Raw genomic sequence first — 12002 nt, forward strand, 5'->3', positions numbered from 1 at the left:
TTTGATGGGGTGGTGGGGGGCAGTCGGGCGGGGAGTCCGGGGGCGGTCAGGGGACAGGGAACAGGCAACAGAGGGCGTTGGATGGGGCAGGAGTCCCGGGGAGGCTGTCAGGGAGCGAGAAGCAGGGGGGGTTGGATAGAGGGTGGGAGCCGGGCTACACCTGGCTGTTTGGGGAGGCACAGCCTTCCCTAACTGGCCCTCCATACAATTTCAGAAACCCGATGTGGCCCTCAGGCCAAAAAGTTTGTCCACCCCTGCTTTAGGCTCTGGCTGAGGCCTGAGCTCTGGGACCTTACACCCTCACAGGGTCCCAGAGCTCAGGCTCCAGACTAAGCTCGAATTTCTACATGGCAACTTTTCAGCCCCAGAGCCCAAGCCACATGAGCACAAGTCATCTGACCCAGGCCAGTCACAGGCTTTTTATCCTTGTGTAGACATATCTAGTCGGAAAGACTGCCTGAGCCAATGTGTCAAGAAGGACTTTGATACCCTGGAAAGGGGAACACATATGATGACCTGGCTGGGGGGCTGAGTCATGAAGAGGAGCCTGTGGTTCTTGGAGTGAGAGGGGTCTGGAAGAGACAACGCCAGGGAGAGGGCGCAATGCCTGTCCGGAGCTAATCCCCAGGAAAGACAGCAGGAGGCACCACCAGCAGTGAGTGAACCCCCTGAGAGGGATATTATCCTATCTAATCTCAGCCTGCTTTTATTTTGTCTTCATGAGACAGTAATGCTGAGGAACTTTTACTATTTTCCCTCTCTACACTTAGCAAAATGGAAAAGGGGTTTAATTTTCCTTGTTGCTTGGTTCTTTATAAACCAGCCCAGTCCCTGTTTTGCCAACTTACTCTATATTTCTCACTCGAAGTAAAATAGCCAACACCATTCAGCTGAATGTGAGAATCCCTAGACTCATGCCATGGCTGTGCTAGGGTCTGTCCTATTTCTCTTGATTACCATTATCTCTAGTTTAGCACACTCATGCTTTCCTAAAGACCCCTCTTTCAGTTGTCAGGATTCCAACTGCTTGCCCTGAAAGCATCCACTCAGCACCATCAAACTAGAGGCATACAAGCAAATGCTGAAGGAGAGCAGTGACTGCTGCAACACAAATATGACTGCCCAATTGACCTTTAGCCAGGAACCAAAATCACCTTTTCCAAACAAGTGCTTCAAGTCCTTCATGTCTATCTGCAAAAGAATCTGCAGAAGGGATTTATCCAACCGTTCATATCTCCACTTGGGGCCCCATCTCTGTGTGTGTTTTTTTAAAAGGATGATTTCCTGAGGTCCTACATTGACTACTGGGGCCTCAATATAGTGACAGTTTGGAACCATTACCTGCTTCCCCTCATTAATGAACTCATAGACTGATTACACTCTGCCGATTTTGTGGGGCCAGTAACTGGTGTGGGTGAAAGAAGGAGATGAGTGGAAAATGGCTTTCCAAACCCAGCATGAACACCTTGAATACTTGGTCATTCCATTCAGTCTGTTTAATGGTCCCATGTCTTTCCAACACTTTATCGGTGACATTTTCTGGGACATGGTGGATTAATTCATTATTATCTATTGTGACTTCATCCTTATTTTTCAAGCAACCATGCACAGAACACCCAGCATGTTTGGAGTGTCTTATAAAGGCTTTACCAATGCTGCCTATAGGCCAACCCAGAGAAATGCTAGTTTGACAAAGACACAGTAGAGTTTCTGAGATACATCAGTTCCCCTGAAGTTTGGCCATCGACTCAGACAAAGTGGCAGCCATCACTGACTGGGTAGTGCTGAGGGACATCCAGGGGCTGCAATAATTTTTGGGCTTTGCCAATTTCTACATATGGCTCATCCACAGTTTCTCAGGGTGGTCAACCCAATCACAGCCCTCTTAAAGAAAGTATCCTATTTTTTTTTTTTTTGTCCCAGGAGGAACCAGTGGCTTTTGAATGCATCACTGTCCCCATTTTTGTTCATAGAATCATAGATTCTTAGAAGATTAGGGTTGGAAGAGACCTCAGGAGGTCATCTAGTCCAATCCCCTGCTCAAAGCAGGACCAACCCCAACTAAATCATCCCAGCCAGGGCTTTGTCAAGCCAGGCCTTAAAAATCTCTAAAGATGGAGATTCCACCACCTCCCTAGGTAACCCATTCCAGTGCTTCACCACCCTCCTAGTAAAATAGATTTTCCTAATATCTAAACAAGACCTCCTCTAATGCAATTTGAGACCATTGCTCCTTGTTCTGTCATCTGCCACCAGTGAGAACAGCCTAGCTCCATCCTCTTTGGAACCCACATTCAGGTAGTTGAAGGCTGCTATCAAATCCCCCCTCACTCTTCTCTTCTGCAGACTAAATAAGCCCAGTTTCCTCAGCTTCTCCTCATAAGTCATGTGCCCCAGCCCCTTGATAATTTTCGTTGCCCTCCCCTGGACTTTCTCCAATTTGCCCACATCCTTTCTGTAGTGGGGGGCCCAAAACTGGATGTGATAATTTAGATGTGGACTCACCAATGAAAAATAGAGGGGAATAATCATGTCCCTCGATCTGCTGGCAATGCTTCTACTAATGCAGCACAAAATGCCGTTAGTCTTCTGGGCAACAAGGGAACACTGTTGATTCATATACAGCTTTTCATCCACTGTAATCCCCAGGTCCTTTTCTGCAGAACTGCCGCATAGCCAGTCGGTCCCCAGCCTGTAGCAGTGCATGAGATTCTTCTGTCCTAACTGCAGGACTCTGCACTTGTCCCTGTTGAACTTCATCAGATTTCTTTTAGCTCAATCCTCCAATTTGTCTTGGTCACTCTGGACCCTATCCCTACCCTCCAGCGTATCTACCTCTCCCCTCAGCTTAGTGTCATGTGCGAACTTGCTGCGGGTGCAATCCATCCAATCATCCAGATCATTAATGGAGATGTTGAACAAAACTGGCCTCAGGACCAACCCCTGGGGAACTCCGCTTGATATCGGCTGCCAACTAGACATCAAGCCGTTGATCACTACCCATTGAGCCCGACAATCTAGCCAGCTTTCTATCCACCTTATAGTCCATTCATCCAATCCATACTTTAACTTGCTGGCAAAAATACTGTGGGAGACTGTATCAAAAGCTTTGCTAAAGTCAAGATATATCACATCCACCACTTTCCCCATATTCACAGAGCCAGTTATCTCATCATAGAAGGCAAGCAGGTTGGTCAGGCATGACTTTCCCTTGTTGAATCCATGTTGACTGTTCCTGATCACCTTCCTCTCCTCCAAGTGCTTCAAAATGGATTCCTTGAGGACCTGCTCCATGATTTTTCCAGGGATTGAGGTGTGGCTGACAGCTCTATAGTTCCCAGGATTCTCTTTCTTCCCTTTTTTAAAGATGGGCACTATATTTTCCAATTGTCCGGGACCTCCCTTAGTTGCCACAAGTTTGCAAAGATAATAGCCAATGGCTCTGTAACCACATCAGTGAACTCTCTCAGCACCCTCAGATGCATTGCATCTGGCTCCATGGACGTGTGCATGTCCAGCTTATCTAAATAGTCCTTAACCTGTTCTTTCACCACTGAGGAATACTCACCTCCTCACCATACTGTGCTGTTTGGTGGAGCAGTCTGGGAGCTGACGATGTCTATGAAGACCGAGGCAAAAAAAGCATTGAGTACTTCAGCTTTTTCCACATCATCTGTCACTAGTTTGCCTCCCCCATTCAGTAAGGATCCCACACTTTCCCTGACCTTCTTGTTGCTAACATACATGTAGAAAGCCTTCTTTTTACCCTTCACATCGCTGTCTAGCTGCAACTCCAATTGTTCTTTGGCCTTCCTGATTACACCCCTGCATGCTCAACAAATATTTTTATACTCCTTCCTAGTCATCGGTCCAAGTTTCCACTTCTTGTAAGCTTCCTTTTTGTGTTTAAGCTCACCGAAAATGTCTCTGTTAAGCCAGGCTGGTCGCCTGCCATATTTGCTATTCTTTCTGCACAATGGGATGATTTATTCCTGCATCCTCAATAAGGCTGCTTTAAAATGCAGCCAGCTCTCCTGGACTCCTTTCCCCCCTCATATTAGCCTCCCAGGGGATCCTGCCCATCAGTACCCTGTGGGAGTCAAAGTTTGTGTTTCTGAAGTTCAGGGTCCGTATTCTGCTGCTCTCCTTTCTTCCTTTTGTTAGGATCCTGAACTCAACCATCTCATGGTCACTGCTGCCCAGGTTGCCACCTACATCTACTTCCCCTACCAATTCTTTCCTCTTTGTGAGCAGTAGGTCAAGAGGAGCACAGCCCCTAGTTGTTTCCTCCAGCACTTGCACCAGGAAGTTGTCCCCAACACTCTCCAAAAACTTCCTGGATTGTCTGGGCACTGCTGTATTGTTCTCCAAGCAGATGTCAGGGTGATTGAAGTTCCCCATGAGAATTAGGGCCTGTGATCTAGAAACTTCTGTTAGTTGTCTGAAGAAAGCCTCGTCTACCTCATCCTCCTAGTCTGGTGGTCTGTATCAGATACTCACCATGACATCACCCTTGTTGCTCTCACCTCTAAACTTAATCCAAAGACTCTCAACAGGCTTTTCTCCAGTTTCATACCTAGGCCTGTGCCAGCCATTTATGGCAGAAGTGGATGCCTTGAACTTCACACTGTGAACAGTCCTCTCTCAAACAAAAGCATTTGATGGTCAGCTTCACCCGTGTGTCTTTTACTCACACAGACATGCGTCAGTGTAGCAAAACTCTGACATCCTTGATAAAGAGCTACTGGCCATCAAAGCAGCCTTTAAGGAATCACATAAGACTGGAAGGAACCTCGAGAGGTCATCTAATTCAGTCCCCTGCACTCATGGAAGGACTAAGTATTATTTAGACCATCCCTGACAAGTATTTGTCTAACCTGCTCTTAAAAATCTCCAATGATGGAGATTCCACAACTTCCCTAGACAATTTATTCCAATGATTAACCAACTTGACAGGAAGTTTTTCCTAATGTTCAACATAAACCTTGCTGCAATTTAAGCCCATTGCTTCTTATCAAAGTTATCAGAATGTATCTTCCAATTTCCATTAATCATTGCCATATGTATATAATATTATTTCTTTTGCTGAGGGCTAACTAAGGCCAATGTACTACTCAAATTCTACCTCATCCTTATTTTAGAAAGCACATACCATATTCAAATAAATGATTTACAGTTTATTAAAATAATAATTTGATTAGTCACTAACAGGGCATTCTGGGAAGGGGCATGCAAATATCTTTTTCCATGAACTAGACACTTAGTAACAGGATAGATGCCAGATTTGAATCTTCATGAAATGACCTGGCTATATATGAACAACAGATGAAACTCAATTTTCATTCTGCTTTTGAAACTGTACTAAAAGGACTTATTTTATATATCCATGAGACGGACATGAACTACCTTCTAAACCAAGCCTTCTGATCTGATGTCTTCTAAAACCAGTCTTCTGAAAAGTCACAAGAACTGAGCTACAAACTAAGAATTAATGATGAAAAAATATTTAGCTCCTGCTGTTATTTTTTATCTGATCATCTTAGCAATAGAATTATCAGCAGGAGTTGTTACAAATGGATATATTGTTGCCTTAAATTGTATCAACTGGGCCAAAAGCAGAACACTGACTTCCTATGATAAGCTCATAACCAGTCTGGCCTTCTCCAGATTTTGCCTACAATTCTTGGTGACATTAGACAACGTTTTATTGAAGATATATCCAAATATCTTTGATAGATTTCAAACACTACAGCCTTACCTAGTTACCTGGATGTTCATAAACCAAGTGAGTCTCTGTTTTGCAAGCTGCCTTTCTGTGTGCCTTTCTTCTGTTCTACTGTGTGAAGATTGCCTCTTTCAACCAATCCCTCTTCAGCTGGTTAAAACTGAAAATCTCCAAACTGGTGCCATGGCTGCTTTTGGGCTCTATGCTGTACTGCTTGGTTACTACAGTTGCTTTTACATTGTTCAGTTATTCCTACTGGGTATTTTCTCACAACTCCACAGATTGTCTATCAACAAATGGTACAATATCAGACAATAAAAATAACCTTTTGGAGTTCACTTTTCAGATACACAGCGTAGGATCTATTTCCCCTCTTATTGTATTTATTGCTTCATCTGTTCTGCTAATCATATCCCTTTGGAGACACATCAGGAAAATGAACCTTAATTCAGACTTTAATCCAAGTTTTTGGAACCCCAGCACGGATGCCCATGTGCGTGCACTTAAATCTGTGGTATCCTTTTTCATCATCTACACTATTTATTATGTAGCTTCAACATTCTCAATAGGAACCCTATCCTATTTCAATGATGAATTGAAAATTATGGTGTGTACATCTGTAGCTGCTGTCTACCCTTCTCTACACTCCATTATCTTGATTCTGGGCAACCCCAAATTAAAACTGGCCTCAGCAAAAATTCGGCATTCTGCCAATTCGTGTTTCGGAGAGATTACTTCATAATATCTACTCCTGTCCTTCCGGATCAAGAATGTTCACTACCTTTGTAAAGCACAGTAGTGAAAAAATATTCTATTTACCCCTTTGTTTCCATATTTTCCAGTCTATTATCCATTTGAAATCTTTCTTATTGCTATAGTACACAAAGCCACTGACACTTCCCAAGGAGATCATTTGCACATTTCCCACCAATTCCCATTCAAACTCTTCCAATGGACATGAGTCCTTTCCTGTAGCAGCACTGCTATCCTTTTAAGAAGAGACTTCTCATTGTATCAGACATTTGATGTGGATATATGACTAAGAAAAACAGTATGAGATCACCAAATTCATTTTCAAATGATAGATTCAGCCAGGATTGAAATTTGGTCTCCACAGGGGAATGACATTCCTGTTTATAAATAAATAAACCAGGCATTTCTAGAAATGAGATCATGTGCAAAGTGCAACACATGCATGGATTCGTCCATGCCTGTCTTGTTAGAGAAAGGACAGTCGTAGGACTGTCTGCCCATTGGAATTTAATAAAGAAGTCCAGTCAATTACAGCTTGCTGTCCCCGAGCATTTAGAACAGTTATCTGGGTGATAAGACTTAATTAGAATCTGGCCCAAAATGACTATAGCTTTCTTCTTTTAATCAGTAACGGTGTCATCATCTGACCTGCAGTGAAAGGCTGCAATGGAAAAACAAGCATGAAATTGTTAGTCTGTCAGATACAGAGAAAACAACTTGAATAATTGAAATAACAGTTGTAGGGGCCACATTTACAAAAGGATACCCTCCTTTTTTGAGAGACTGTTTGTGTCCACAATTCAACTGAGTGCAGAAATCTGCGTACTTGCATCTCTACCTACCTGAGGATACAACTGGCAATTTTTCAGCACTAAACTTCATTCAAAGCAGGAATCTGTGTCTCAGCACTTTGAAATTCACCCTGTCATACTAAAAAGTTTATGCTTGATCCATATATTTTTTCAAAGTTACATAACCATTCAGTTAATTAGACAAATAATCTATTAGTTGCATCTAGCTAGTGAATTGTTTGGTAATTTACTAAGAAGTATGAACATAGAGCATGAATAGTTAAGGTTGATAATACAGTACTGTGATACAATATAGTTAAGGGAATGTACATGTACGTTTATGAGAGTGGAAAGGATTGTTCATGATCATTGCCTGGAAAAAATATTTTTACAAAGGATTTAAATAAAAAAAATAATTATTGTCAGTACTGTGGTTAAGACTTTTTAGACTGTAATTGGAGGAGTTTGCAGGGTAGACTAATACTGAGTCCCACTGGAAAAGGAGAATCCTTTTTTGAAAGGGACCCAGCATTGGCATCTAGCCCTGGAATAACCTGAGACAATGAACATTAGAGATGGTTGAAAAATGGTGACACTGTTTATGAAAATTCTTGAATTAGTGAGTTAAAATTTAAAAAACAAAGAGTCCAGTCTACTAAATATGGTCTTTTCTGGGTTTTGGATGAGGGTAATTTGGGACATGTTTGGAGAACATGTCTGTGTCAACTTATGAATTCCTTTCTGTTTTATGGATACCATTATTGGAATTTTCAGTGGATTAGAGCCTCCATATGGTAGCAAGACTGACTTGGAAATGTGCAGCAAAGCAATCCTGGCCCCTCCCATTGAATAGTTGAAGAATAGTTTTTTTGACAGCAAGGTCTTTGAATAAATTCTCTCTTCACAGAAACCTGTTTGGGGAGATGTGGAATTCTCCATAGACTGAACACTTGATTGGAAGAGCTGTGGTTTCTCCAGTGGACCACCTGACTAAAGAGGGAGAAAGATGGATTTTAAAAGGTGGGCTTCTGTAAGCCACAGGAGCCACCAGGAATGGAAATCCCAACTGAAGGAATGGAGGCAAGAGGGAGGTGGTATACTTCTCGAAGGACGCTGACCAAACCCAATGGACTCTGAGGTGCAATGAGGACTCTAGGGGGGATTGTATTCAGGACTTTGTTTTGCATAGATCTGTAAATCTCCTGTGCTAAGAGTAAAGTGTGTATTTTAAGAAGTTGCTGTGCAAAGCCTGTGTTCCTTACTGTAGTTGCTATGTGTCCCTGAATACTTGAACTACATAGCAACCAGGCCAAGTGGGACTTGGCAGGCGGGAAGAGGAAGGAATATTCATAAACTGCTGGGAAGTCTTTGGAGTGTCAGCATTGGTTTCTGAGGATAGGGCAATTGGACTGTGAAGTCTCACTTCCCACAGAAAGAGGCCAAACAGGGAATCGTCACCTGTAATTGTACCTAAGAGGCCATTACTAGAGACAGTATCTGGACCCATCTAGCTGGAAGCACATGGGATCCAAAAGTTGGGTACAATACAACAGACTGGTGTAAGGAACATGAGCCACAATTCATGTCAGGCCTGGAAACATTGAATTGTTCAGTGCTGAATAAAGTCAGTTTAACAAGAAATGCTAAAACAGTTTTATGTCTTCAGGTTAAAGGGCACAGGGGTTAGCTAAAATCTTGTATCTAGGCTGGGACCCTCAGAGTCATTTCCCTAATGTCTGTCCTATGTAATTGTCATGGTTAATGAGTGTAAATGGGGGAGAGTGTGAATAATTAGCTTACAGTCTTTAATTATATTTCACAAAACAAATGTTGTCTCATGTCCATTGGCCTTAGACAAAAGTCGTTACCGAGTTCTACGACATATGTATGAGACAGTACCTGTCTCTGTTGACCCCAGCAGATTTGTCAAGAAAATGATCATTCCTTACTAGAACTTTTGACAATCACCTAACACAGACATTGCCCACTGCCAAATCACTGGACCACATTGAACTACATCCAACATGCTGGAGCTCCGTAATTAGACTGTGAAAATACAAAGGTGACCCCTGAGGCACAGTAAAGGGAACACTGAACCGTATAAAGGTTGAAAGCAAGCGGAAGACAACCTTATGCTCTCTCTCATGTTCAAATTATATCTGAAGCAAAGTACCCCTCTCTTGTCTGGACAGGCCATCCAGAGGAAAAAGCGGTGAAAGACACTGACCAATTGACTATGACAGCCTGAAGCATCCCCAGCTGGTAGAGCGAGAGATCTGACAGGTCTTAAGCTATGAGTTCAAAAAACTTCTTCCCCCCTCTGGTGCCAGATAAGAACAATCTTGTAAATCAAAGATTACAGAAACAAAGTAGTGAGAATTCTTTTATATGGCTGCTATGATAATTGGGCCTACACATTTCTCCTAAGTGTAAACTCAGCTGTAAATTGTGAGTGAAAGTTCACAAATTGTCACAATGACTTGTTATATATAATTGTTTAAGAACAGATGGAATAAAGAGACAGAGTGAATTAATTTAAACAGAAAGGGTTTTATTGATACCACTCAAGGATTATATTAAGATTATGATAAGTAAACAGAGAAGAAATCAATTAAGCAAAATTGGTGCATTGGAAATTAGGTCTATTGGTGGACAAAATAAAGAGAGGATCATCTATTCTGCCCAAAACTCCCTTTTGGGCTTCTGAAAAAGAAAAGAGTTCTTGGGAAAAAATAGTAGAAGGAGCAGTTGTCTCACAACAACCATTGCACCGAGCTTTGTCATCTTGGCTTCCATCACTACCATCCCTGGGGATAATGGACCTTCTTCATCCTAGACCTGAGCGATATCCTGATCAGACCAGGCTAGGGAGAGGACACAGATGACATTGCTACCTCCATCAGCTTCCAGCTAAATTCTGGATATCTTCCTCCATCTCCCAACCCCATGTGTTCTTTTCCTTCTACACCTTATTTCTTTTCTTTCCTATTTTTCTCCTTTACCTTCTGTTTCATAAGAGTCTGGCATAGCTGGTGAAGACTATGTATTTTGCAACACTGATGTAAACCTGTGACTAGAAAGAGGCAGCTAAAAGCAATGCCCTAAACAGCCGACCTAAAGGAGCAGTTTTTTACCCAACTGCCCCAAACTTCTTTTCAACCCCAAAAGCTTTCTCTCTAGCTTTTCCCTGGATCACACTGTGCGCAGAGCCTACTCCTTGACTTTATTCTTTTTTGCCTCTGTCTGTCTGTCTCTCTGCTTTTGTCTGTTCTCAGCTTCTATATGGTCTCTCAACCCTCCCCTCACTCATGCACACAAACCTGGTCACAATAGCTAGTGGAATCTTCACCCCCCACATGGTGCTAATTTCTGGGCAGATTCTATTAGGCTTTGTTTTTACTACGGGGCCTCTTAAGTTTTTTACAACTAATTTAAGTGACGGGCATGTTCACATATAATTCTGAATCAGGTTTTCACTCAGTCCAAAACAAGGTTTCACCCAATTTATAACAATACCAAATCAACACATCCTGAATTTCTTATAGCAAACCACGGAGCAAATCCATGAAAAATTTGACCAAATAATGAAACAATCAAGAAATATGTATAATCGGTGTGTGGGTATGCAATGGAAAGAAAAAGCTGTAATACATATAATTTATCATGATGAGTTATTCCCTCCAGGCCTAGTCACACAGAGCAGTAAGAGGTAGTCTGGTTCAAGAAGAAAAACACTGGCCTGTTTTTAGTGACATTCTGAAAGTGGCACTATGGTCCTCACAACAAATTTTTTGGTGGCCTCAGCCTGCAACCACCAATTCTTGCTGTTGGCTGCTCTGACAGTGTTTTCTAAAATACTTAATTAGATTAACAAAAAAAAATTAATATGCACATATAGATGTCCAAATCATTGTAATTTATTTGTTTAGGGTTTTTTTGCAGACTCAATAATAAAAATAATGTACAGATATCTCTATTCTTTACTGGATTAAACACAATAGAAACACAAATAAGGTGCTCTGCATGTTTTCCTTTTTTGGTTGATTTTTTTTGTTTGTTTGTTTTAGATTTGCTAGCTAGTAAGTCTGCTACTGTGAAAAGTGATATTTGTATATTTGTTAATATCACTTTTCACAGCACATTTACTCATCCCTGGAAAGCTGGGGGACAAGTTAAACCCTGGATGGGAAGGTCGGTAAGGAGGCAGAAGGGCCAGGGGTGATGGGCATGAGTCATGGGCTGGAGCTAAGGTCCTGCTGCATGACTGGCAGCTGGAGGAGGCAGCAGAGGTCAGGGATGACGTGGGGAGGGGGGAAGCCTGGGGCTGAAGCCCAGAGCTCTGCAGTGGGGGACAGAGCCCACCACCGCATGGCCAGAACCTGCTGCCCACTGCCCCAGGACGCAAGCCCAAAGCCCAAGCCCCACTGCCCCCACGAAAGAGGGGAACACACACTGGTCGCTTGCTCCTACTGTGTTTGTGACTCCAGAAAGGGGCAGGAACCAACCCTGGCTGGGGGCCCTGATGGAGGGGCCGCTGTTTCCCCCCCACCCATCGCATCACCCCCATGAGACCGTGGCTACAAGAAAAGTCCCTGGTGACCGCACGCAGCCACGGTGGCTGCATTTGCGAAAGGCTGCCTATAATATCAATATATTTGCTCTTCTGCTGTTCTTATTCATCCTTGTTCAAGGTAATTACAGGAATAATGTGCATATTGTAAATGTAAATATAA

At 42.7% G+C, this 12002-nt stretch overlaps 1 protein-coding gene across 1 annotated transcript; it reads left to right on the forward strand.

The window, feature by feature from the left end:
- The first annotated feature begins 5494 nt into the window (after nt 1-5494).
- LOC112117752 (taste receptor type 2 member 7-like) lies at nt 5495-6467 on the forward strand. The gene is given in 2 exon segments (XM_026652687.1): nt 5495-5827; nt 5829-6467. Coding segments are annotated over 2 exon segments (972 nt in total).
- Nucleotides 6468-12002: the final 5535 nt, after the last annotated feature.

Source organism: Terrapene carolina, unplaced genomic scaffold, assembly GCF_002925995.2.
Source record: "Terrapene carolina triunguis isolate 2854851 unplaced genomic scaffold, T_m_triunguis-2.0 Scaffold42, whole genome shotgun sequence".
Classification (NCBI taxonomy): domain Eukaryota; kingdom Metazoa; phylum Chordata; order Testudines; family Emydidae; genus Terrapene; species Terrapene triunguis.